Source organism: Prionailurus bengalensis, chromosome C1, assembly GCF_016509475.1.
Source record: "Prionailurus bengalensis isolate Pbe53 chromosome C1, Fcat_Pben_1.1_paternal_pri, whole genome shotgun sequence".
Taxonomy (NCBI): Eukaryota; Metazoa; Chordata; class Mammalia; order Carnivora; family Felidae; genus Prionailurus; species Prionailurus bengalensis.
In genome coordinates, this window is record NC_057345.1 from 19,564,841 (window position 1) to 19,592,707 (window position 27,867).

General features: G+C 42.2%; 1 protein-coding gene across 3 annotated transcripts; it reads left to right on the forward strand.

Annotated features, from left to right (window-relative positions):
• Positions 1-8,387: 8,387 nt before the first annotated feature.
• Positions 8,388-21,187, forward strand: PDIK1L (PDLIM1 interacting kinase 1 like). Of its 3 annotated transcripts, none has more exons than XM_043574126.1 (3): positions 8,388-8,493; positions 11,205-11,506; positions 17,071-21,187. In XM_043574126.1, the coding sequence occupies exons 2-3, from the start codon at positions 11,222-11,224 to the stop codon at positions 17,809-17,811; spliced, it is 1,026 nt and encodes a 341-aa protein (XP_043430061.1). In that variant the 5' UTR covers positions 8,388-8,493; positions 11,205-11,221; the 3' UTR covers positions 17,812-21,187. The 3 variants fall into 3 exon arrangements, with proteins under 3 accessions (XP_043430061.1, XP_043430059.1, XP_043430060.1); XM_043574124.1 differs by lacking the exon at positions 8,388-8,493 and adding an exon at positions 8,879-8,991; XM_043574125.1 differs by lacking the exon at positions 8,388-8,493 and adding an exon at positions 9,447-9,994.
• The last annotated feature ends 6,680 nt before the right edge of the window (positions 21,188-27,867 follow it).

Here is a 27,867-nt window from a genome sequence, read left to right on the forward strand (position 1 = left end):
GGGCACCTGGCTGGCTCATTCAGTGGAGCATGTGACTCTTGATCTCAGGGTCGTCAGTTCAAGCCCCATGCTGGATGTGGAGACTTACTTAAGGTTAAAAAAAAAAAAAAGTCAACTTTATGTTATATATATTTTACCACAATTTTTAAAAACAACTTTGATGACTCACTTTTATCTCAAGATCCATAACAGGGTCTACCGGACCCTGCAGGATCTGGCTCCCGCCTCATGTTGGACTTTTAAGGCTGATCAGCACACCTCTGCCCCCTTCAACTGGGGTTGGGCCCTATTAAGAAACAGGAACAGGAACCCACAAACGTATGGCCAACTAATCTTTGACAAAGCAGAAAAGAATATCAGTGGAATAAAAACAGTCTCTTCAGCAAGTGGTGTTGAGAAAACTGGACAGCGACATGCAGAAGAACGAACCTGGACCACTTTCTTACACCAGACACAAAAACAAACTCAAAATAGATGAAAGACCTAAACGTAAGACAGGAAGCCATCAAAATCCCAGAGGAGAAAGCAGGCAAAAACCTCTTTGACCTCAGCCACAGCAACTTCTTACTCCACACGTCTCCAGAGGCAAGGGAAACAAAAGCAAAAATGAACTATCAGGACTTCATCAAAATAAAAAGCTTCTGCACAGTGAAGGAAACAATCAGCAAAACTAAGAGGCAACCGACAGAATGGGAGAAGATATTTGCAAATGACATCTCAGATAAAGGGTTAGTATCCAAAATCTATAAAGAACTTAGCAAACTCAACACCCCAAAACACAAATAATCCAGTGAAGAAATCGACAAAAGACATGAATAGACACTTCTCCAAAGACATCCAGATGGCCAATCGACACATGAAAAAATGTTCAACCTCACTCATCATCAGGGAAACATAAATCAAAGCCACAATGAGATACCACCTCACACCTGTCAGAACAGCTAACATTAACAATTCAGGCAACAGCAGATGTTGGCGAGGAGGGAGAGAAAGAGGATCTCCTTTGCGTTGTTGGTGGGAATGCAAACTGGTGCAGCCACTTTGGAAAACAGTATGGAAGTTCCTCAAAAAATTAAAAATAGAACTACCCTATGACCCAGCAATTGCACTACTAGGCATTTATCCAAGGGAGACAGTTGTGCTGTTTCGAAGGGGCACATACACCCCCATGTTTATAGCAGCACTATCAACAATAGCCAAAGTATGGAAAGAGCCCAAACGTCCATCGATGGATGAATGGATAAAGAAGATGTGGCATATATATACAATGGAGTATTATTCGGCAACCAAAAAGAATGAAATCTTGCCATTTGCAACTACGTGGATGGAACTGGAGGGTATCAGGCTAAGCGAAACTAGTCAGTCAGAGAAAGACAAATATCATATGACTTCACTCATATGAGAAATTTAAGATACAAAACAGATGAACATAAGGAAAGGAAAGCAAAAGTAATATAAAAACAGAGCAGGACAAAACACAAAAGACTCTTTTTAAAAAATTTTTAAATGTTTGATTTTTGAGAGGGACAGAGTGTGAGCAGGGGAGGAGCAGAAAGAAAGGGAAACAGAGAATCTGAAGCAGGCTCCAGGTTCTGAGCTGTCAGCACAGAGCCCAACGAGAGGCTTGAACTCACCAACCATGAGATCATAACTTGAGCTGAAGTCGGATGCTTAACCGACTGAGCCACCCAGGTGCCCCCTTGAATCTCAATTTAAATGTCACTTCTTGTTTAAAGCTTTCCCTGACCTTGTATCCCTTTCACGTAAGAACAATTTCGGGTCTCTCCTCTGGGCTCATGTAACCCCCTGTGGCACTAAATGACATTGTACTGTCTTCGGTTGTTTAGGCGTCTGTCACCCTGGCTAGGCTATGAGGGCAGGGACCTTGTCTTCTTGTTCACTGCCTTTTCACCAGCATCTAGCATAATTTCTTGCACATAGTAGTTGCTCACTAAATAGCTGTTGACTTAATGGATGAATAAAGTGCCCACCATGTGCCAGGCACAGATTAACTCTTTGGGAGGAGTTTGTGAAGGGATATTTGCTAACTGCCCCCACCAGTAAATAAGCCCTATTCTCCAGGACACAGAGCTTGATCAAGGAAGGCCCACAATCCTTAGTGAGCCAATCAGATCCAAAGACTCAGGACTCAATCTCAGGACTGTTGTTGAGGAATGGAGTGGCTGACTTTCTCTTTCCTGCAGGGGTAAACTCCTGAGGCTGAACCCCTGGGACTGCTGCCTACCACCTGGGCCCATCAGAGAAGCCGGCCTTAAGATGTAGTCGGCAAAGTGGGAGGCAGAACACAGAAAGCTGAGTCTTTGGTGATATGTGAGCTGCTGGATCAAACCTTTCCTGCAACTGGTATTCCCATCTCAGTTCCTCTCAGGCACACCTGTCAACTATTCCTTTTAAGTCAGTTTGATCGGGTTTCTGCCCTTGTAACACACAACTTCCAGAAAGGCCAGGGACAGCCAAAGCTCCAACATCTTAGTATCTGCTGAGGAGCTGAATGAATCCTCAGTTTGAGATGCTCTTGGGACCTTGTCTTGTGGCCCTCCTCAACCATATTGGCTATCAGATGGGGACACCGCCTAGCAGCAGCTCTTGGCACCAAGGACAGGGGATGCTGCTCCAGCTGTTCTCAGTCCTCACTGAGGAGACAACTAGGACCCATCCAAAGACAAAACAGCTGAAGTTGTGCCTGGCCCACGACCTTCTTGGTACCCTAAATCACTTGTTTGGGGGCTGGATCAGAAATAAGCATTTCAATCTGCTTGGTGGAGGTGTAGAACTAAAGAATCAGAGTGTCAGAGCTGGAAAGATCTGTAGAGATGAGCTGGTCCCCTCATTATGTATAATGAAGAAACTGAGGCACGGAACAGGGAGACTTGTTCAAGGTCACAAAGCATGTTAGGGCCAGAGCTGGCACTCTCCTTAAAGGAGTTTCTCCATCAGCCTCCCCCTGCAGAGATGTGGCTGGGAAGGAGAGGGGAGAGAACATAGATGGGGATTCTCCCTGCTATGGGGAGATAGGAGCTGTTCCCCAAACAGTCACCAGTAGGCCTGGTTAGTCGTCCTTAATAATTTAGTAGTATGTTGATAACACCTTGTGACTAGCCTAGGGTGAGATGAGTTCAGAGGGTACCATGTCTCTGATAAAGCAACAGTCATGCCTCCAGAATTTCTGCAGAGGAGGAATTTAGGGCCAGCAGCCTGGTGGGAAAGGAGACTGAGACTTGCCCTGAAGCTGCATTTGCATAGTCGGTCTACTGCTGTTACTTCGATTTCCACACTATTGACATTTTAAGCAGGATCATTCTTTGCAGTAGGTGACTCTCTTGTGCATTGTAGCAGCATCCTCGGTCTCTACCTACTGGATGTCAGCAGCACCTACCCTCCCAGTGTGATAACCAAAGTGTCTCCAGACATTCTGCCAAATGGCCCTGAAAGGCAACCTGACCCATTTGAGATCCATTGTATGATCTTAATTGTATGTTTAACTGGCTGAGAGGGCATGAGGAGATTCTTCTAAAAGAAGACAGGAGATAAAAATAGGAGCCACCCTCTCCTATAAGGGAAAAAAAAAAAGTCATCAGAGGGCTGGTCAGCTCTAGGCAGAACTGTGAACTTTGACCTTACCATGCAAGCTTCCTTTCTTGACCATTTTCTTCTCTTTCATGGCTCCCATTCCTACGTAGAAAAAAAAAAAAAACCATCCATGAAAAAATTAATATTTCTATCCATGCTAAAAGTGAGACAAGCAGGATACTATAGTTAAAATAGCTGAACTTCAAAACACAATCGTTATACTCTTAAGATGTGAGCGTTCCACTGTATGCAAACTGTATCTCAAAAAATTAATTAAAAAACACATGGGCATTGTAGTCAGACCAGGGTTCAAGTCCCAATTCAGATATTTCCTAGCTGTGTGACTCTGTCTTCTTAGAACCACTGCTTCCTCGGTTGTAAAAGTGTACTGTTTGCACAGTGCTGGCACAGGGAGGAATATGAATATTACCTATTTTATTGACATTTATAGTACCTATTTATATTTATCTGTATTTGACAGGCAAAATTGCTCCCCAGTGATTTGCTTCCTATGGACCTATCGTAATTAGGGGCATCTCCACCTGCCTCTTTGCACGGGACCCCTTTGTTCAGATAGGAAAAGTAAACTCTGGAAACACAGCAATTTTATAGGACTTGGACCTGGAGTCTTGGGTCCACCAATGACTTCCTAGGAACTTAAGTTACTGAGTTCCTCTAACTCTCCCTTTTCTCAGCTTAGAAATGGTGTACTAATACTACTCATTCCCCAGGGTTCTTGGGAGATTTTACAACGTGGCTCTAGACCCGTCTGGGAATTCAGACCTGCCTTAAAGGCTGGGGCACCAGCTGTACTAATAGAACCTGCCACAAGGGGGCAGGATTGCTACATCCAAGTTCCCACCTGTCTAAAACCGTCATTTAATTTTTTGAGCATAGTTGTCTAACTTGTTATAATGGAAAAATTCAGACATATACCAAAGTAGAATAGTGGACCCCATGTACCCAGCACCAGGTTTCAACAACTATCAACATTTTACCAATCTTCCTCCCTCTTTTTGTTTGCTATACTGCTTGTGGGGTTGTAAAGCATAGCCCAGATCTCATTATACTTTATCCGTAACACATCCATGTGCTATTCTAATTGAAAAAGGCTTTTATTTTCACAGGCACTATGCCATTATTGCACCTAACGAAAAAGGACAATAATTCCTTAATTTAATCTATCAGTCCATGTTCAAATTTCCCTGATTGTACCAAACATGTCTTTTGACAGTGGCTCGCTTGAATCAGGATCCAAGTGAGGTTATTGCATTTGGCAAGTGTCTTGATTTTTATGCTTTAACGTTCTGTCTTCCTTTTGAAATTTCACACCATGAATTTGTTGCAAAAACCAGGTCACTTGTGTAGTAGACTGTCCCACATTTTGAGTTTGGCTGATTATGGCTGATTTGTCTATCTCCCTTATTTCTGGTAAACCGTAATTAGATCTTGGATTGATTAGACTTAGCTTCTTTTTTGCTTTTTAAGGCAACAATATTTCTTGGAGAGTGCTGAATCCTGGTGATGTTAAGTTTGATCACTGGGTTCAGGCACTGTCAGCCTAAGCTTTCCATTACAAAATTCCCCAACACCCTTTATCCAATTGTTTTAGCATCATTTCATGATCCTCACCTAGACTCATTACTTCACTAAGGTTTGCAAAATCATGATTTTCTAATCCTATCATTTCTTTTGCATTTATTAGTCGGAATTCTTCTGCCAAAAAAATAACTTTTACCTACTATTTGCCTACGTACAATATAACCGGAGGAATGACCAGAAAAAAAATGTTTGATTATTTCCTGTTATCAATGTTCACAGTAATTAGTTGACTCCCTTTAAAACTCCATGGGTAACAAACATGCTGTTTTCCTTAAGTATCATTATTATTAACTAATGGGTTTTTATATATTTTATGTGTTATAACCTACTGAAGTCATTATTGTTCTTTTAATGCCGAAATTGTTCCATCTTTGGCCAGTGGGACCCCTTCATATCGGTTCCTCAGTCATCCTTACGTGACCCCAATAGTCTTTGATGGCTTCCTGGCTTCCAGGCATGAGATGATCCAGATCTGGAACCAGCCATTTATCTAAGGAGCCTTGATTCTCTTTGCTTACTTTTTACTTTTTTTGAAACTGGAAAATGGTATGTGGAGATCAAATCTGTGCATTAGGGGTGTTTGTTACTACTGGGTTCGTGATTGTTTCTAGGCCTTTTCAGCAGAGAGCTAGAAAACACATTTTTTAAGAGGACAATATGTACTTTGTTCATTCTGCTATCTAACTCAGATCTAAAATTATCCTAGGCTTAATATTTTTAACTTTTTCTCATATGTTGAAATTCTTGATGCCTAATGACATTAACATGCTTATTGGCTTGATCTTTAAATATCTATCATAGTGTCAAAACAGCAGTGTCAATATTACTACTAACAACGAGACTAGAAAGTGCAATTTAATATTTGTATGCAGCTCTAGGTGTCCTTCGACTATATCCCATTAGGGAAATACAGTCAAAATACGTATAAAGCCACTTGAAATGATTTTCTCCGTGCAGTTTTGCCACCAATCTGACATGTAATGGCTCATTTGCTCCCATCTGTTTTTTATTTTTGTGGAGTGTTTTATTCTCTTTACTTAACTTTGTTTTATAAATACGCAAAACATTTACAAGTTTCCCAAACAGTCACTGTATCATAAAGTACATTCACAGAAGTCTCATTTCCGTCTCTGCCCTCTCCATCTCACAAAGGCAACCATTTTTAGAAGACTGGGGTTTATTCTTCCGTTGTCTAACTTGTAAATATAAGCAATTAATGTATATTTATATCACTCCATTACTTATACAGAAGATAGCATCTAAACACTATTATGCATTTTATTTCACTAGCAATATATATCGACATCACTCCAGGTTAGTATGTTTATGGGTATATGTAAGAAGTCTTTCATGTATCTTTTTATAGCTGCCTAGCACTTTATCCTGTGCATGTAGTGTAATTTATTCAGCCAGTTCTTTATTGACATGTGAGCAGTTTCCAGTGTTTTGCTATAAAAAAATGCCATAATGAATAATAGCCTTGTGCATACAGCTTTTTGTATTTTTGCCAATGTATCACTAGGACTGATTCTAAGAAGTTTAGGATTTGGCTTAGGATTTCTGGGTGAAATAGTAAATATATACGGAGAGTGGCTATGTGTTGCCAGATTTTCTTAATGAGTTACATTGTTTTGTCTCCTCACAAGCAATGTAGTACTATCCTCAGGTGTGTTTTGGTCCCATATCAGATAGAGGAGGCTTCAGAGACGAATCATAGATAGATAAGATTCCTGTCCCCAGGAACTCTCAGTCTAGTGAAAGTCCTATGGGCAAACAAATAATGTTGTAACTTAATAAGCCAGGCAGATCTACCCTGAAGCTCATGAAGCTTAAGCTTGAGTCCCCTAGAGACACTTTCCAAGGTCTCAGCAGTGTGTTCATGGAGCCATTCTGTAATGTTTTTCCTGAAGAGATACCCCAAATTATTTAAGCTTCAGCCTCCGTAACACGTTGATTTCACCTCCCTGCCTATCTTTGGGGGTTCTGGGGATGGATTTCAAGTCTCAGTTCTGCAGTCAGCGTCAGATGAGGGATTCCTGTATTTACTGACACAACAAAAGGAAAAAGGCTCTTCTGACCAGAAGAGAGACCCCTCTCCTGATTCTGATCAGTTACCCACACAGGTAATAAGCCCTTCCATAGTTTCCCTCTACTTTCAAGGGCAGAAACAGCTTTGGCTAGCGTCAGTATTCCCAGCAGACAGCTAAAGAATGGTAGATGGTACTTACAACAAAAGTCTGAACCGATTATAGAGCCGGGTATTGTTGGGTTTGGGGCGGGGGGGGGGGGGGCGCGGGGAGGCAGTTACACCAGGAGAGTGGGTATTCAAAGCACACACACCCCACAAAAACACACCATTTGGTCAAATAAGGCACAGGTCTGTTTCCTCACCTGTAAAAACAGGATTAGTAAGCCTGCCCTTGTGAGGTTTGGTCAGGATTAGTAAAGCTAATTTAAAGACCTAACCCAGTCCCAGACTCTCGGGAGAAGGTCCATAAATAGAGGACAGAAAATAAAATGGGTAAGCGGTTGATCCTTGAGATTGGTGACAGGGATGCTTTGCACATCGTGCCAATGCACCACTGGGAGGAGGAACAGCCACTTTATTGACAAATAGTAGATGCAGAATAAATTGGCAAAGAAGGAACGGACGTTTCTGGCGGATGCTTACTGATCTGTGTAACTAACTGAATAATGGATTGGTCCGAGCCTCTGAGTCGCTGACAGTCCCGGGCTGGCTGTCAGGCGACTTGAGGGCCGGGATCTGACGGACCGCTGTCAGTCTGGCCGCGAGAGTACAGCCGTCTTCGCGGTCCATCCCGGCCCCGGCTGCCTCGGACCGCCGCCCGTCGCCGCTCGCGGGTTGGATCCGGACTCCACGCGGGGGCAGCCGCCGGGCAGGGCGCCAGGGGCCGGCACCGCCTCCCCTTCCTCTCGGCGCCGGGCAGGGCGCCCCCGACTCCCGGCGGCCGGGGCCCGGGAACAATGAGGCGCCGGGTTCTTTAAGGGAGATACCACCGCGCCGGCGGGGCAGGGGACGGCGTCCTCCCAGATGATCGCACCCAGTCCCGCGCCGCCGCCGCCTGGGCAACTGCACCGTCCGCAAACATGGCTCAGTGACTCTGACAAAAGGTGCAGCCTCCCTCCCGGCGGGGCGGACGCCAGGCCTCCCAGCTCGGGCCGCGCCTCCCCGCGGGCCCGCCGAAGAGCTCCGCGTCCCGCAGGCACCCCAGGCCCGAGCCGAAGAAGATGCACCAGGCGTTCCGCCCCAGCGACCCCCGCACACCTGCCCGCAGCTCGGTAGGTGGGAAGGGGGGCGGGGAGGGAGCGGGGAGGCCGCGCCGGGCGCGCGCACCCCCAGGCCCGGACCTGCTGCCGCAGACCATCCCAGGGGCCGCGGGCCGTGCGCGCCCGCTGCGGCTTTACGGATACCGAGTCCCGGCGTGCAGCGGCCTCCGCGTTCCCGGACCCGGCCACCCCTGCGGGGAGGGGCACTAGTGGTGCGTTCCGGGGCGCGCACACCTTCGGCGACTCCCGGCTCCTGAAAGCCTCGGGAGAGGGAGGAGGACGGCGGAGCGCGGGGCGCGCGCCCAATAAGGATGGCGCTCGGCGTCCCGGCTCGCGCTACGGAAAGCCGGAGGGGGGCGGGGCCGCACGGCGTAAGGGGGTGTGTCCGCGCGCACCACGGGGGCGCGCGCCGGTCTCTGACTGGAGGCCGCCGCGGCTGAGGCGCGAGCTGCCCGATAATGGCGGCCTGCAGAGCCCGTGAGAGGGAGAAGCGGCGGCGGCTACCCTGAGGTAAATCTGGCCCTTAAGGCCTGGCAGAGAGGCCCTGCTGCAGATCCGAGGGCCCTGCATGCGCCTCCCTCCCCGGGAGGCCTGTCACAGACCTGTCAGCGGAGTCCTCCTAGGGAAGGCCTCCGGCCCGCACTCCTCAGGCCACCGGCCCCGGCTGCGGCCTCCCTTTCTGCCCCTGGCCTCCTGCCCAGGCTCTGGGCCTCAGCCGCCAGCCCCAGGAGTCAGGGCAGCTGCAGGACTGGCTCCTCGGGGTGAAGGGCCTCGGGAGGATCCCCTCCGGGTTTGGTCAGGACGCCGCCGAGGAGGGGGAGGGCCTGATCCTCGGCCAATGAGCGGGGCGCTGAGCCGCCGCGTCGGGCAACACCTCTGCCCAGGGCTGGCCCTTCCCGGACCCGGCAGGTGTGGGGCCGGGCCGGCCGGCGGCCCGGCGCTGGGCTAGCAGGGCCGGCGCGAGGGTCCGGGAAGGGCCGGCCGGCCGCTCAGGTTCGCATTCAGGGATTTCGTACACGCCCTCCCTCCCGCTTATTGGGGTGCCCTTTCGTGTGGGGGTACGGGCCAGCCTGCAGGCCACGAGCCACTTTGACACGGATAGTAATGGGCGATCCACGGAGAGCGGGAAAGAAAGGCTGCTGTGGACCTGGGGCACGGATTCCGTGGCAGGAAATCAGACACTAGGAAATGCAATAGGAATTTGAAGCGGGTGGGGGGGGGGGGGGGTTCCAGTTAGAGGAAGTGGGACGAAGAAGTAATCTCAGAAGCTTTCATTTTCTTTATTAAATCTTCCCTATGGACTTAGAGTAGCTGGACCCAGTTTTTCAGGGTCAAGAGTCAGTAGCTTCTTGTACCCCCCAAACTGCCCGCTATGAAGATTGCACGATCTTTTGCGCATCGTGGCCAGCTGCAAATGAGATTTGTTCCCGAAGCTCATGAGAATCTCAACATTTTTTGGAGAATGAGGTGGCATGCTTTCGACTTTCTTGATACAACTCTCGAGCATTTCTGGGTAGGGCCTTTGCTTCTGCCTTTAAATGATTTTTCAAGTTGAAAGATCTCTGCCAGAGAGCCCCTTCATATGGAGGAGAAGGTTTTGGTGGCAAAAATGGTCTAGATCTAAATAGCTGTTGTCAAACTCAACAACAGAAAGGTAACCATATTCTAAGTAGCTTGTTTTATTTTATTTTGTTAAGTTTATTTATTTTGAGAGAGCGAGAGCTTGGGTGGAAAAGGGGCAGAGGGAGGGAGGGAGGGAGGGAGGGAGAGAGAGAGAAAGAGAAAGAGAATCTTTAGTAGGATGCATGTTCAGCGCAGAGCCAGATGCAGGGCTCAATCCCAGGATTCTGGGATCATGACCTGAGCCAAAGTCAAGAATCTGTTGCTCAACCTATTCAGCCACCCAGGCGCTTGCTTTATTTTTAAAAGACCATTTTTCTCCACAAACTTTCTTTTCATTTATTTTGCAAGAAATGAGGAAGTAACATAAAATTAAATTAAGGACATATACAGTTTGACAGTTTACTAAAAAAAAAAAAAAAAAGAACAACTACACATTTTCAGTTCTATATGTAATGTGGTTCACTTTCAGTCCTTAAGCCCAAGCCAGGTGTTTGTATTTCTAACTGTGGGGGTTTTTTGTTTTTGTGTTGACATTTTTGTGAACTTGTGTGTGTGTGTCAGCTTTAAGGAGAAGCTGGAGTATTGTTTATCATTTTTACTTACTGATCAAGAAAAAACAAATTTTTTGGTTTGTTTTTAACAGTAATATTTTGAAGCAGTTTGTGTAAGAGGCAATATAACGTAGTGGTTACGGTTATGAAGGTCAGAGCCAGATGACCTGGTTTCAAATCCCAGGTCCACCAGTTGGTAGCTGTTTGACCTTAGACATGTTGCTTAAACTGTGCTTTAGTTTTCTCATCTATAAAATGACCATAATAGTGTCTGCTTCAAAATATTGTTGTGAGGATTAAATGAATTTAATATTATAAAGTGCTTGGAACAGTTCCTGATACATGGTAAGTACTACCTAAGTGTTAGCTGATTTATTATTATTATTATTATTATTATTATTATTAAAATATTTAGATTTGCCTAAGTTATAACAGTTACCCTTCAAGCAGTACAAACAGTGAAACAGATAACTAAATCATACATAAGAAGGTATATAAGCCAGTAAGTATACTTAATTTCAACAGAGCAAACTTTGTTGATTTTTCCAGAAACTTTGACCTTGAAGATGGTGAGTAGCCAGCCAAAGTACGATCTAATACGGGAGGTAGGCCGAGGCAGTTACGGTGTTGTGTATGAAGCAGTCATCAGAAAGACCTCTGCACGGGTGGCAGTGAAGAAGATTCGATGCCATGCACCTGAAAATGTTGAATTAGCCCTGCGTGAGTTCTGGGCCCTAAGCAGTATCAAGAGCCAACATCCAAATGTGATTCACTTGGAGGAATGCATCTTACAAAAAGATGGGATGGTGCAAAAAATGTCCCATGGCTCTAATTCTTCCCTTTATTTACAGGTATGTGTGGTTGAATGGGAAATAGAAGTTACTTGAACATAGCATTGGTCAGCAAAAAGAGAAATAAAAGCGTCAGATAAACTTGTACTTTTAAATGCAGGTGTTTATATAGTTAGGAGTAGATAGGGGTCTGCCAAGAACTGAGTAGATGTTTGCTTTAAAACAAGGTTTTATTTAAACCTATGATGCAAATACCTAAAAATAACATAAGCCACCTGTTATGCCATGATACTTGCCAATCTGCATGGGAATGGGGCAATGTAGGAACTAGAGAAGTGATTGAGATCAGAGTCTAATAAATTCATTTATTTGAAATCAATCTTTTGGGGAACTGAAGACAGAAGAAATGAAAACTCCACAATCAATAGCAGTACCCATATAGATAATTGGGCATTTCTTTATAAATCAGTAGTTTGAACAAAAGCCTCTGCTGTTTTAGAGGGTTACGTGGTTTCTTAACTATGCAACTCCAGTTAATTTTCATGAGGTATGTGGCATAGCACTTGAATGTTATTAATAGTGCTAATAGCTAACGTTTGGGTTCCTACTCAGTTCTGTGCTCTGTGCTAAGTGCTTTAAAGGCAGTTGCTCAGAACAGTCTTGTGAAGGTGGTATTATTATCATCATCATTACAAATGAAGAAACTGAGGCTTAGAATAAATAATGAATTTATTAAAGTCGCCTATCTAGCAAGTGACAGAATTGGAAGCTGAATATAGGAGACTATCTGACTGCTAAAACTTGTGTTCCCTTAACTTCCAAATTACTCTTGCCTCCAAATTACTTTTTTTGTAGACCTGGAGAAAGCATTAACATAGGAAAACAGAAAAGATTTGCTAGATTTTTTTAGGTTGGCTTCTGACATAGATCAAAATCTCTAGGAGGCCTATACTTGCTGCATAGAAAAGGTATTTAAAACATAGGTAGTTAAAGGCCCAACGAAAATTTCTTAAGTCCAGTCATTCTTGGAAAAAGAAATAACTTTCTATGAGTATGTCTAAATTCAGAATTTACCATCAGGGTACAGAAGTATGATTTTAAAATAACAAAAGCTTTTGGACTAGGAACAAGAAGGAAGACAAACACATTAATCTGTGTAATTAGAAACCTGCAGGTTTCATCATATGGTAAACAAATATCAATCTTGAGAACCTAATTTATATCATAGTTTAGCATGCTCTGCCATGAAACCTCTTAAGGCAGTGACTATAAAGCCCAACTATTTAGCCTCTATTTGATTTATTATTTACATTTCTAAAAGTGCTTATTATGTCCATTGCACTGATAGGAAATATTAGAAACAGTCTCACCACATTCCCTCTTAAAAGTGAATAGGACCTTGCTGAACTTTGCATTGAATTTTGGAGACCAAGATATATAATCTCTCTTGGACTACAGATACAAAGACGTTTAAATAAATGACTTATTGCTGATGGTATCCTTGATCCAGATCAAGCAACCTTCATAGTAACTAGGCATTAGGTGGTCTTTCAAGGCTTTAAGATGTAAAGTACTTCCAGACTTGATTCAGTGTGTTTTTTTTTTTTTAATCTAAAGCACCTTTTTATTTGTACTCTTACATCTTTGAAAGCTTGGTAGACCTGTGTTCGACTTATAGCACTTTTGCTAGCTGTATGACCTTGGCTAAATAGCTCATGTCTTCCTAGCATCTGTATCTTCAGACGTAAAATAGAAATAATTTTTACCTTCCATGGGAGTTGTCAAAATTAGAGATGATGCAGGTATAATATTTGGCACATAGGAAGTACTCAATAGTAGGTCATTGTTAAAATTGTCTTTTCTATGGATTTATTTAGTTCACCAGACATTGATCAACACATTTAGCAAATACCTTCTCTAAATTTACGTCTGATAAAAACAATTAAATATATAATGTGACCACAGAGTCCCTATCCCTGGCTTTCTCCATTCTTTACATGAATTTTTGTTTTTCTCTGTGTTTTTCCTAAGTATTTTCCTTGTTCTAAAAGATTAAACCAGTTCCTAATAGCTAAAAACCTTATCTAGAAGAAAATGTAAAACAAATAATTAACAGAGGATGTAGTCTCACCATAGGAACTTAGTGGCCAGTCTGTATAATTTATAATAAGTGTCGTGAATGAGAGGTACAGGATGATATAGGAGCATATGATAGAGAACCTGACATAATTCTGGGGTTCAGGAATTATGAACTTTCAACTGAGGGATACCTGGGTGGTTCAGTTGGTTAAGCCTCCGACTTCAGCTCAGGTCTTATCTCATGGTTTGTGGGTTCGAGTCACACGTCAGGCTTTACACTGACAGTGTGGCGCCTGCTTGGGATTCTCTCTCTCTCCTTCTCTCTCTGCCCCTCCCCCACTGTCTCTCAAATATATATACATACATACATACACACACACAGGAACTGTTTCAACTGAAACAGTGGAAACGTGAAAGATAAAGAGGAGTTAGCCAGGTGAGTGAGTGAGAAAACTTCACAGCCAGAAAGAACTGTACGTACAAATATCTTAAAGCAAAAAGTACAAAACATTCTAAGAAGTGAAAGAAGATAATAAGGCTATACTATACTGGGAGAGTTGTTTTAGATGAGACTGGAAATATCAGCAAGGTTAGAGGATCCCTAGCCCATGTTAAAGAGCTTAGATTGTATCCAAAGAGATCAGGGAAGCTATTGAAGGACTTGAGCCAAGAGAACCTATGGCTGATGACATCCTCTACACGTGGAAATAAGCAGATTGGGCACTGTACTTCTATAGCTCTCAACCAGTGACCCTCAAACTATAGCCCTCAGCTAGTTTTTATATGGCCCAGATGCTAAAAATAGTTTTTACTTTTTTTTTTTTTAAGTTTGTTTATTCATTTTGAGAGAGAGAAAGAATGTGAGCAGGGGAAGTGCAGAGAGCTAGGGAGACAGAATCCCAAGCAGGCTCCGCTCTGCCAGCGCAGAGCCTCACGTGGGTCTCAGTCCCACGAACTGTGAGATCATGATCTGAGCTGAAATCAAGTCAGGCACTTAATGGACGGAGCCACCAGGCACACCTAATTTTTAGCATTTTTTTTAAATGTTTATTTATTTTTGAAAGAAAGAGTGTGGGAGGAGGGGCAGAGTGAGAGGGGGACAAAGAAGCTCCTCGCTGTCAGCAGAGAGCCCAGAGAGCCTGGTGCAAGGCTTGAACTCACAAACCATGAGATCATGACCTGAGCCAAAGTCAGACACTTAACTGACTGAGCCACCCAGGTGCCCCCAGTTTTTACATTTTTAAAGAGTTTTTAAGAAAAAGAAAAAAATGAAAAAGAATATGAAACAGAGACCTTATGTGGCTTATCAAGCCTAAAATATTTACTTATCTGGCCTTATTCTAAACCATTCTTTGAATGGTTTAGGACTCTGCATTGCTCAAAGCTATTTAGGAAGTTTGATTTTGAGAGTAAAGACAGAAGAGAGGAAATGAAGGAGTGATGACGCTGGTCTTTAATCTCAGCATATTTAGTAATAGTGCACTTGGTAAATAATTGTGTGATCTGTACCTTTCTAGACTGTTCTGGCTCACTGGCAAACACATACAACAAAGAAAATGCATGCCAAAGACATCTGCAGACAGTTGCAATTACAGCTGTTTGCCATTGGGGGAGATGGCATGAAAAGGTGCTCTTTGCTTCTGCCCTCCAAAATGACAAGAGGATGTACTAGTGGACTTAAACATAAAATTAGCAGTTCATTCATTCTTTTAAATTTTTTTTTAATATTTACTTATTTTTGAGAGAGAGACCGAATGCAAGTGGGTTAGGGGCAGAGAGAGAGGGAGACAGAATCTGAAGCAAGCTCCAGGCTCTGAGCTGTCAGCACAGAGCCCAACGCGGGGCTCGAACTCACAGGCCATGAGATCATGACCTGAGCCAAAGTCGGAGGCTCAACCGACTGAGCCACCCAGGTGCCCCCCCAGTTCATTCATTCTTTAACAACTCTTCATCTTCCCTACTGAGCTTCTATTCAGTGGGTTTGAAAAGGACACTATGGGACAAATGCTTTCAAAGCACTGTATCTATATTTTAGAATGACAATTCATATTCAGTGAAGTAGTTAATATTCTTGAATTTAAGGTAATAGAGTTATAGTTAGATAATCATAACAAATGAAATAGCAATTTGTTCTAGGTTTTCAGCTTGTATAAAAGAAATCTACAAACTCAGATTTGAATTTTTATTTCAAAATGTAAATGTTTTTTATAAATTGGTTTTAGAAGCCTCCAGTGATTGCCATTGTATTTGCGTTCTGTCTGTAGAAGTTTATGAAGCAATAATGTCAGTCTTTATTTTTATCAGTGGCTACAGGAAGGCTTTATTTCTGTAACAACTAGTGTTCCTTGATCATTTTTCTCTTAATATCACAGATTATTTGATAGTGTATGTCCAGTGAACAAGAAAGTTATTTCAGGCCATTTAATTGAATAGAAATTCCTAATGGATGTTTATATCCCAGCTGGCAGTCTCCCAGATCTGGCTGCTGAAACTTTGACTTTTTTTTTTTTAATGTTTATTTATTTCTGAGACAGAGCATGAGTGGGGGAGGGGCAGAGAGAGAGGGAGACACAGAATCCGATGCAGGCTCCAGGCTCTGAGCTGTCAGCACAGAGCCCGACACGGGGCTCAAACTCATGAACCATGAGATCATGGCCAGAGCCAAAGTTGGTTGCTCAACCAACTGAGCCACCCAGGCGCCCCAAAAACTTTGACTTTTCATGAAGCTATTAGCTAGGTGGGTAGAGTTCAGCTCCATTAACACACACACAAAATGTATAGCCAGTTGGACACTTTTCAAAATAAAGCTATTGATTGAGTGATTGATTGATTGATTGTAAGTTCTATACCCAATGTGGGGCTTGAACTCATGACCCTAAGATAAGGAGTCCTATGTTCTACCAACTAAGCCAGCTAGGCACCCTTAAAGCTATTTAATTTTGAAAAAAAATTTTTTTTTAATGTTTATTTTTTTGAGAGACAGCATGAGCAGGGAAGGGGCAGAGAGAGAGGGAGACACAGAATCTGGAAGCAGGCTCCAGGCTCTGAGCTGTCAGAACAGGGTCTGATGCGGAGCTCCAACTCACCCACCATGAGATCATGACCTGAGCCGAAGTCAGATGCTTAACCGACTGAGCCACCCAGGCACCCCAAGCCATTTTATTGAAGTTTAAAATAAAATGCACATATAAAAGCACTGACCAAATAAAACTTTCACAGAATTTCCACTTAAAATTGGGAGTCTCACTTAACCAGTCACTTATTTTCTATAGCTGAATTTTAAATTTTTTAATGTTTTTTATTTATTTTTGAGAGAGAGCGTGAGCAGGGAGAACAGAGGGAGAGGGGACACAGAATCCAAAGCAGGCTCCAGGCTCTGAGTTGTCAGCAAAGAGCCCGACGCAGGGCCCGAACCCACAAACTATGAGATCATGACCTGAGTTGAAGTTGGACCCTTAACCGACTGAGCCACCCAGGTGCCCCTATAGCTGAATTTTATAAACTGTGCAGATGATTGTAATCCATTTATTTTTTCCCTCTTATAGCTTGTAGAGACTTCATTAAAAGGAGAAATTGCCTTTGATCCCAGAAGCGCCTATTACTTGTGGTTTGTGATGGATTTTTGCGACGGCGGAGATATGAATGAGTATCTGTTGTCCAGGAAACCCAATCGTAAAACTAACACCAGCTTTATGCTTCAGCTGAGCAGTGCTCTGGCTTTCTTGCATAAAAACCAGATCATCCACCGAGATCTTAAGCCTGATAACATCCTGATTTCTCAAAGCAGGTTGGATACCAGTGACTTGGAACCCACACTGAAAGTGGCCGATTTTGGTCTCAGTAAAGTTTGTTCAGCCTCTGGGCAGAACCCAGAAGAACCTGTCAGTGTAAACAAGTGTTTCCTTTCCACAGCGTGTGGAACAGATTTCTACATGGCACCTGAAGTGTGGGAGGGACATTACACAGCAAAAGCTGACATCTTTGCTCTGGGGATTATCATCTGGGCAATGCTGGAAAGGATCACATTCATAGACACAGAGACAAAGAAGGAACTCTTAGGGAGTTATGTAAAACAAGGAACTGAGATTGTGCCCGTTGGAGAGGCGCTTCTGGAAAATCCCAAAATGGAACTTCTCATTCCTGTGAAGAAAAAGTCTATGAATGGGCGAATGAAACAACTGATTAAGGAAATGCTGGCTGCAAACCCTCAGGATCGCCCAGATGCTTTTGAACTAGAACTCAGATTAGTACAAATTGCATTTAAAGATAGCAGCTGGGAAACGTGACACATACATTGTTTGCAAATATCTCGGATGGTATGCTGCTTATGTTTTCACAGTGATGCAACAACATAATGTGGCTGAAAAAGAATATAAAAAGCTAAACTCCACCTTCTAAGGGTTTAGATTTTATTGTGGGGTGTTTTTTTTTCATTTTTCTTAAGTCCAAGCTGGCCATTTTGTTAGTATGTTTTAAGTGTGTATTACCAATGTGGGTGTACATTTTTTAAAATGATCATTGGAAGTTTGGCAGGAAAATTATCTAAGAGCCAAGAGGAGAAGAAAGTCCAGTTTTCTGGAAATAAGTCTCTAAGTATTTTAGACATTCCTTGTCAGTATTAGGAATTTCCATGGAAGAAGAGGTTTGCATGCTGGTAATGCAACCTTTGAAGCTTTGTAAAGGAAACATATATGTATATATTTATGTATATGTAAGTATGTGAATGTGTGCATTTTGCATTCCATATGACAAAAATGCCACTTCTGTTTAAATTATTTGATGTAGGTTTGGGTTTTTGAGATTTGCTGGTGAAATCAGTGATGAAAAATAAAAGAACCTTCCCTCATCTTCCTACCCTGTCCTTCCCTCTAATGAAATCATACCACATTTCTTATTTTTGTAATATTATACAGCTTTTTTTTAAGGCATCATTTTGGAGGGTCTAAAATAATCTAAACGTAAAATTAAGTGATCCAAAGCTGCTGAAGTATGTTTGAGCTCTCCAGTGCCCTATAGCTGCAGGAGTTGAATTAGCCATGCAATCATGTGGTAGCAGGTTGGCAAGGACCTTGATTCAATCACCTTCTTTAAGTAACCAAGCATTCAATTAACCAATTAAACCACTGCACTGGAACATGTCTGCACTTGAGCATCTGCAATCTGATATAAATCTGAACACAGGATTCCTCTGTTTCTGAAAACTTTGCTATATATGAACTGCCCTACTTGATATATTAATTTTTGATTTCAAGACTTTGTCTAAGCCTCAGCATAAAGTTGAAGAGATCAAAAGAAATCTACCCTCACATCGCCTGCCCTGATATGGTCTCTTGTGTAATCACTGGAATTCCTTTCATTTTAGCACTAATGCTATTTTCTCTTGTCTAATTTGACACAGTAATGATAGTGATATGGTTGTGTTAAATGTTGATCACCTTTTTCTAAAGTGGGAGATGATACCTATACAGTGTGACAAATGGATAAAATGTTGTGGCATCAATTATATCTTTCAAGTAGAAACATTATTGATTTTATACAATCACACTTGGTATGGTCTATGTAAAAAACCAATAGACTGTTACTCTTGAAGTTAGTTTGATTTTTAACCCTGTATGGTTGTCTCCAGTTTGTTTTCCTATATACATGCAGATAATTAAAATCTAAGGAAAGTTTTCCTAAAACAGAATATTAGCCTTTAAGGTTAGATAGACTTTAAGACCATTGTATCTAGGTTAGTCTTTATAAAGCACTAGAATCTTTGGTCAAAGTAAAAAAAAAAAAAAAAGTATTAGAATACTGAAATTGTTAATAGTTTGCATAGTCTCCTCGCTTTTTTTTTTTTCTTGAGTTTTTTTTTTTTAATTGAAGCATAGTTGGCACCCAATGTGTCTCCTCAGTTTTTTTGAACTTCTACAACTTTTGGAATTTTGCTAACATAATTTTTTCCTTAAAGTGTATTTGGGGACTAGAGAAGGTGAAAAAGCACAAAAAATTAGAGTATGTAAAATTTCTGAACTATGTGTTACTTGATCTGGAAGTTTGAAATTTGGACTGAAAGGCTTTATTGAACTAAAGCCTTTTATTATTTTTTTTAATAAACCTTTTAAAATAAAAAAATCATATACTTTTAACATCACTTTCAAGCCAATACATACAAGAAGCTTTTTGGAAATTAGAGGTGGAAATACACTGGAACCTCATGACCATTGACCCTCTGGATCACCAAATTACTGTAACACAGATCTGGCCAAGGGGATTGAGTTATTGGAAGTGAAAAGTATTCTAGTGTCACACCAGTAAGGTGGCACTTCAGCAGAGATTCATGATGATTCAGGTGATGGCATGCCGGTGCTTCATTTGCTCTTCAAATATCTATGTGCTTAGAGTCATGGTTCCCTAAGTACATAGTTTTGGTCTTGCTTCATTTAAAATAGCTAACAATTACCTATTTTGAAAGATTTCACCTGTGAAGTGGAAATCTTTCTTTCATTGGCAGCAAAGGTATGAGGTGATCAGGAGGTTTCTTCTGGAATTTTCTCAGTCCTTGTATTCTAAAATAGCCTATGATACCAAGCAAAATGATAGTAAATTCTTTGTCTCTATTTGTTCTTTTGGTCAGGAGGTATTTATTAAGTACCTACTGTGAGCTCAGCACTAAAGGTCAGTTGATAAAGTGACAGTTTAAAAATGGTATATAACCCTACAAGCCTTTTCCAGCCAGGAGTAAGAAATAAAAGGTTAGCGATACTTGGAAATTCCTGGATATTTGCTAGAGGAAAAACGAAAGCGAGAATTTGTGCACAGTGCCTTGCCCATAATAGGTACTCAATAAACAATTATTATTCCTCAGAGTCTCTTGCCATGGTTTATAGTGTTTTATGAAATTTGTCTTAATTGAAAAAAGACCAAATATTTCAAATAAGCTCATAGGCAGCTGTGGCCAGTTAAAATATGGGGTTGTACAGTTAGTTCCTAGAATGTTATTTTGCACTAGATGTCACTTAGAAAGATGGGGTTCCTGTAGATTTTTGGTGCTAAGGGATACTTTGTCATTATGATGAAGTAAGTGTTAAGTGTCAGATAAATAGCACACTGAATAGTTCTTTCTGCTGGTCTGTTTTTTCCTCTTTGTTGTTGTTGTTGTTTTTAATTGTAAAATGTTTATCAATCAAACTATTGTAGCAGCTACAAAATAATTCACCAGCATGACAAAATGGTCAAAAAATAAGTCATCAGCACTTCAAAAATGAAAGCAACTTTTGAAATTTTCTTTTAAAATTGTCAAATATATTTTATGAAGAATTTATAAAAGGGGGAAATGATTGTAATTTATTGTTCATGACTGTTTTTTTTTAAATAAAGTGAGTTTCAACAACAAAAAAAAACCCTGAAATTCTATATTGCTGATTTGGTGGCTCTGTATAGTTCTGTAGTGCTTTACTTCATGAACATAAAATAGAGGGTATAAAATTTGAAACAATGTCATTTTCAGCCTTATCTATTAAGTGAAACTTTCTGTAATAGAAGCTATTACTGAGGAAAAGATGATTGGATTATAGGAATTTCAGCATTTCAAGTTCTCTAAAATTTTAATGCTTACTATCTTGCTGTATTTGTCAGAAGAACTTATATTGCCTGAAATAAATGTTTTTTTTCCATTAATCTTTCTATCTCCTTAAGCTGAGGATGCATCCCAGACTCAGAATGAAGTACAGTAAATGTACCAAGAGGAAGTCATTTTTCAATCCATAACTTGAAACCATGGTTTCCTTTCTGTAAAGTCATCTGGCCCGCTTTTTTTCTTTTATAGGTTTTATTGTGTATGTCTTCTCCAGAATAAACAAAGTACTGAGGATACAGTGCACTTAGTGGCCCAGTAGACCAGCAGAGGGAAAAACTGGAGGCAGAAAACATTAACGCTACATGTGATCCAGCGGCAAGTAGGGACTTAGGCATCAGGACTTGTGGCTGCTTCTGACTCTGCCACCTTCTCCTGGCATAACCTTTGTACACAGGCAAATTTTGCTTTCTGTTTTGAGACTAATTTTTTAATTAAATCTTAAGCTATAAATATTTGTATTTACTAGCTTGTTTGTAATCCCTTGCAGTTTACAAAGAGCCTTCACGTGGTTTTTAACATATCTTTGCAGTGGGTTTTACTTAAAATAGGGGCTGGTTTCTTGATGAAGAAATTAATAGTAGTACACCAGTTAGTGAGGTAATGGTAAGGGTTTTAATGCCTAATCTCAGACTCCAGCTGGAGTTTTCTCTAATAACAAAGCTTTATCTTTCTCACTGAAAATGACCCCTGGTTGTTTTGGTCTTTAAATTTAAATGTTGCTCTCTTAGCCAACCAATCATAGATGTCCTCTAAAATGCAGTGTAATGATAGACAGTTGGTTTGTGGTTAGATAACAACTTGAGAAAACCTACCACACCTCTTGAGGGCACAGTGCTCTCTTGCGTCTTTTAAAGGCAGTACTTTCTCTTTTGTAATGATTTCTCATTGGTTAGAAGAGAATTGTAAAAAAAAAAAAAAAAAAGATGTCTTTGACTTCACTCTTTCGGTTCCTGTTCAGCCCTGGTATTTCAAGCTTAACTTGTTCTGAGCAGAATTAGGTAACTTGGTATTACTAAAGGCATCATGGCCTAGAGGCTGAAGCACAGGTTCACTGTAGCAGATCTCCTACCGAACACTCGCTTTTGCAAACACCTACATAATATGTGGCATCGGGCAAGTCACTTCATTCTGAGCCTTAGTTCCCTTATCTGTAAAACTGACATGATGTATTTACATTTCAGAATTTTTGTATGGGTCAGAGATAATACACATAAAGTGCCTGTAGTATCTGGTACACATAGTACACATACTATAGACACATAGTATCTGGTACATTAACTTCTCAAATCGTCACCATTATTGTTAACTGGGTTCTGATTTTGACAATATGTTGAATGAATGAATGGGTTCCCAAAGAGCCAGTCTTCAGCTGTGGCTTTGATTCTTCTCCCCTTTGGGATAACGTGATGAAGCCATTACTTTCCTCAGGAAAATGTTTGCCTGTAATTTCAGGGAAAACTTTGGGGATGATGGGTACGTTCATGGGTTTCATACATAGAATTCACCAAACTATATACTTAAATTTATGCATTTTATTTTACATCAATTATACTTCAATAAAGCCATTTAAATTTTTAAAACACTGATGCCTAGGATCCATTTCATATTAATAAAAGGAGAATTTCAGTGAGCAGGGCATGCACGTTAATATTTTTTAAGTATTAGTAATTCTAATGTGAAAACAGGTTAAAATAGTGCAACTGAAACAATACTGCTCAGACTGTGGGATAGGCAGAATAAGTCCTAGTGTTTTTTATTTTTTTTTTTCAACGTTTATTTATTTATTTTGGGACAGAGAGAGACAGAGCATGAACGGGGGAGGGGCAGAGAGAGAGGGAGACACAGAATCGGAAACAGGCTCCAGGCTCTGAGCCATCAGCCCAGAGCCTGACGCGGGCTCGAACCCACGGACCGTGAGATCATGACCTGGCTGAAGTTGGACGCTTAACTGACTGTGCCACCCAGGCGCCCCAAGTCCTAGTGTTTTTTAGATTCGCTTACCTCCTCTAACAACCAACAGCACAGACCCGTTTCCTCACCCCATCCCAAACTCAAGTCCCTATCCTCACTCTCAGACTGTCTACCTCATAGAACAGCAGTTGTGTTTCTGAGAAACAGAAGAGGTAATGCATTAAATCACTATCAGGTACGTTACTCAAGGGTGGGTATTCTTAAGCAGGAATCCAACAAAGGAATCCAGGATTGTCAGTGGACCCGCTAGAATTGTAAGCAAAATTTTATGTGAATAAGCATTTTTTCATAAGAACAGTTCATAACATAGCAAATTCTTTTTATGTTTGTGTATTTTTGAGAGAGAAGAGGGGAGAGAGAGAGCCAGAGAGGGGCAGAGAGAGACAGGGGGAGAGAGAAATCCCAAGCAGGCTCCACGCTGTCAGCACAGAGCCCAACGTGGGGCTCGAACTCATGAACCATGAGATCATGACCTGAGCCGAAATCAAGAGTCGGACACTTAACTGACTTGAGCCACCCAGGGCGCCCCTTAACAAAGGGGCACATAAGGAACTATTGCGTGAGAACTTTGGGTGCAGGGAAAATGGAGTGGATATTGAAAGGAAAAGAATGGACACCGAAGAGATTGGAAAGCTAAGTCACAGATGAGCCCAGGGCAGGCTGGAGTTGACTGGTTGACAACCATTCTTGTCTAGGTCTACATGTCAGAACACTACTCTGTCTGCAGAGGCTCTGGTCCTTCTCCAGCTGGCTAACTAATGGGCCTGCTCCAGAGACCTGTCTTGGGCCGTGCCTTTTCCAGTCTAGCAGGCAGGATTTCCGGAAGCTGGTGCAATCTGGTGGACCCTCAACCCTTCTGCTGTAATCACATCAAAAGCAGTGGTTCTCCTAGTCTTTCCCAAAAGAACGTCAGTGCCCGTGGGCTACAATGGGCTGTGGAGAAGAAAATGTTCTTTGAAGATAAATTACATGTTTACCTGGGCCCACCTTTCAGCCTAAGCCCAGTCCTTAGAGAAGAAACTTCCTGACTTCAGGATTTCTTTTAGACACATAGGACAAAAAGAATCAAATAGGATGGTATCATTGGCCTTCAGAATAATTCATTACTGTCAGAACTCGGGATAATTTCTACGAGCCCTTCCGGTTCTAAAATTTAATGATTCAATTCAACATGGAAAAGTACTAATGAAAGGGTTGTGAGATTTACAGAGGAAGGTCACGCACATCCCTGCCCTCCATTGAGAAAATAAAACATACAATGTATCACTATAAATTTCCTCCAAGACACCAAGAGATAGGAAGCATCATATTCCTTCATCCTCCTCAAACAGCCAAGATTAGAGGGAACTTCTCCAGAATTATCCCTAAGACTTGGAGAAAGGCCTCTGATCCTCACGCTGTCCACTAAGATGCTTATGGACCAAATCCCCACAGTCCAGCCCTATTTAAACACCGGAGCCGGAGTCACATTCCATCCAGTCAGAAATCTTGCTACCATGGGTCAGTTGGAGCTCAATTCTCACAGAATCAGCCACCGGTCCATCCCCTCGGTCTCAGGAGCTAGTTACTACCTTTGCTCAGGTGGGTAGGGTTGCTCGTTCCTCTGTCTTTCAACATTTTGAGCCATTTCGTTGCCCTTGAGACTTGAAACGCAAAGCACTTGTCTCTCCACTGGGACAAACGAAGCCCTAGACCTCAGTAGAGAGGGCGCTATCGCCCTCTTAAAATGGCAGCAGGAAAACTGCCATTCCAGAAAATTAGCCCTACTATGTGCCAGGCACTGTGTTAGGTACTTTTTTTTTTTTTAAGCTTATTTATTTATCCTGAGAGAGACAGAGGGAGAGAGCGTGAAGTGGGGGAGGGGCACAGAGAGAGGGAGGCAGAGAATCCCAAGCAGACTCCAAGCTGTCAGCTCAGAGCCTGCCCCGGGGTCTGGAGCCCACCAACTGCGAGATTATGACCTGAGCCAAAATCAAGAGTCGGCATCCAACCGACGGAGCCACCCAGGCAACCCCGTTAGGTACTTTTTAAAACTATTTTATTTATGTACGTTAACTAACTGGAATTTAAATAAAAATTTGAAATTACACACACACACACACACAAAACAAAAAACAAAGTGACAATATTTGGTTTAAAAAACTAGGGGCGCCTGAGTGGCTCAGTTAGTTGGACACCCAACTCTTGATTTTGGCTCAGGTCAGGATCTCTCAGTCTGTGGGATCGAGCCCCACGTCAGGCTCTCGCTGACAGCGCGGAGCCTGCTTGGGATTGTCTCTCCCTCTGTCTCTGCCCCTTCCCCTGCTTGTGTTCTCCGTGTCTCTCTCTCTCTCAAAATAAATAATCAAATAACATTTTTAAAAATAAATAAAAAATTTAAAAGTGATAATAAAACTATTTTATTCACAAGGATCCTCTCCCAGTTTACAGATGAGCTATAGGGAACTAATAACAACCCACTACATAGGGGAGATTAGTAGTAACAGCTAAAACACACCTGCAGTTTAAAAAAATGTTTTTTAAAGTCTATTCACTTTTGAGAGAGAGAGAGAGACAGAGTGCAAGTGGGGGAGGGGGCAGAGAGAAAGAGAGACACAGAATCGGAAGCAGGCTCTAGGCTCTGAGCTGTCAGCACAGGGCCCAACGTGGGGCTCGAACTCATGAACCATGAGATCATGATCCGAGCTAAGTCAGACACTCAACTGACCGAGCCACCCAGACACCCCAACACCTGCAATTTTTTTTTTTCAACGTTTATTTATTTTGGGGACAGAGAGAGACAGAGCATGAACGGGGGAGGGGCAGAGAGAGAGGGAGACACAGAATCGGAAACAGGCTCCAGGCTCTGAGCCATCAGCCCAGAGCCCGACGCGGGGCTCGAACTCACGGACCGCGAGATCGTGACCTGGCTGAAGTCGGACGCTTAACCGACTGCGCCACCCAGGCGCCCCCAACACCTGCAATTTTATGTGCCAGGCCCTACTTCACCTGTTCTACCTGCATTGACTCATAGAATCCCCCAACCCTGCAAACTGCCTACTGTTCTTTGCCAGTTTACAGGTAAAGAAACAGAAGCCCAGGAGAGGGTGGGTAACCTGCCGGAGGTCTACAGTTCTCTCAGGATCTGAGCCTAGGCTCTGAGGGCCCACGACGGTGGTCACTGCTTCTTCACTGCGCTGCGGCAAGTCACAAACTAAAGAGATCATGAAGATGCCCAGAAGGACTATTTCGGGGCACGTATGTCAGGAAAAAGAGAGTGGGTGAATACAATGTGATCAGATTATGAAAGGTCCTCAAAGACAAGCAGAGGAATACAAATTTGTGATCAGAGCTAAAAAAAAAAAACAAAAACAAAACTATTGTGTCTTTTTGTTCTAGCATTTGCTCTCATGCACAGGCTCAGAGCGCCTGGGTAGCTCAGTCGGTTAAGCATCAGACTTTGGCCCAGGTCACAATCTCAGGGCTTGAGAGTTTGAGCCCCTTGTAGGGCTCTGTGCCGACAGCTCAGAGCCTAGAGCCTGCTTCGGATTCTGTGTCTCCCTCTCTCTGCTCCTCCCCCACTCATGCTCTGTCTTTCTCTGTCTCTCAAAAATAAATAAACGTTTAAAGAATTTTTTTTAATTCATAATTTTCAGGGCGCCTGGGTGGCTCAGTTGCTTAAGCATCCGACTTGATTTCAGCTCAGGTTATGATCTCACGGTCATGGGATCAAGTCCTGTGTTGGGCTCTGCACTGGGCATGGAGCTTGCTTAAGGTTCTCTCTTTCTCTGCCCCTCCTGCACACAAGCACTCCCTCTCTCTCTCTCTCTCTCTCTCAAAAAAAAAAAATTCACAATCTGCAAGCCAGCCCCTTTCTGAAATCCGAAGTCAAATCACATTACTTATGTAATCCTAAAATCCTTAAACAAAGAATTTAAAGTGGTGTGGGGGGGTAGTACCAGCACATTATTGACAGAAATAAATGCATATTGTCAATGTCAACACAGGCTTCAAATAATTCCTACAAATTTCTAGGGAAATGCAAGCTGCTCACATTGAAAAATAACCAAACACACAAGGTAACAAGGCACCACGAGGGAGAACACATAGAACTGAGAGATGGTAGAAACAGACCTTCAAAGATATTGGGATCATCAGACACACAACATAAAATAACCTTGATATATTCATAAACTAAAAGAGAAACTTGATATTATGTGGGAACTAGTAAACCTGAAAAAGAACCAAATACAATTTCTGAAAATGAAAAATATGCTAATTGAAACCGAGAACTCAGCAGACAAATTATTAGGTTAGAATGGCCAACGTAACAATTGAAAAAATATTCAAAGGCATAGAACCTATAATTTCCAAATGAACAGAGGCAGGCAGTTGGGGGTCGATCCCAAAGATGTTTAAAAAAAAAAAAAAAGAGGGGGGGAGTACAAAAATACAATGCCCATTAGAAGATGAGAAAAGTAAATAAAGATACATTAATCTCAATGAATGAGTTTAGAGATAAAGGATGTCAGACCAAATAAAAGAGCAAAATCCAATGATGTCCTGTTTACAAAAGGCAGATCTAAGCCCTCTTAGAAACTGATAGATCAAGGAAACAAATACCCAGTAAGAACATAGGAGATTTTAACCATTTAATTAATAAGTTCTGTAAGTTCCAGTTATCTATTTGTCTATCCCTGCTGTCAATACTCCATGGTCCCAATTACTGCAGAATTAAGTAAATTACAAGCCAGCTTGTATACCATCCTTG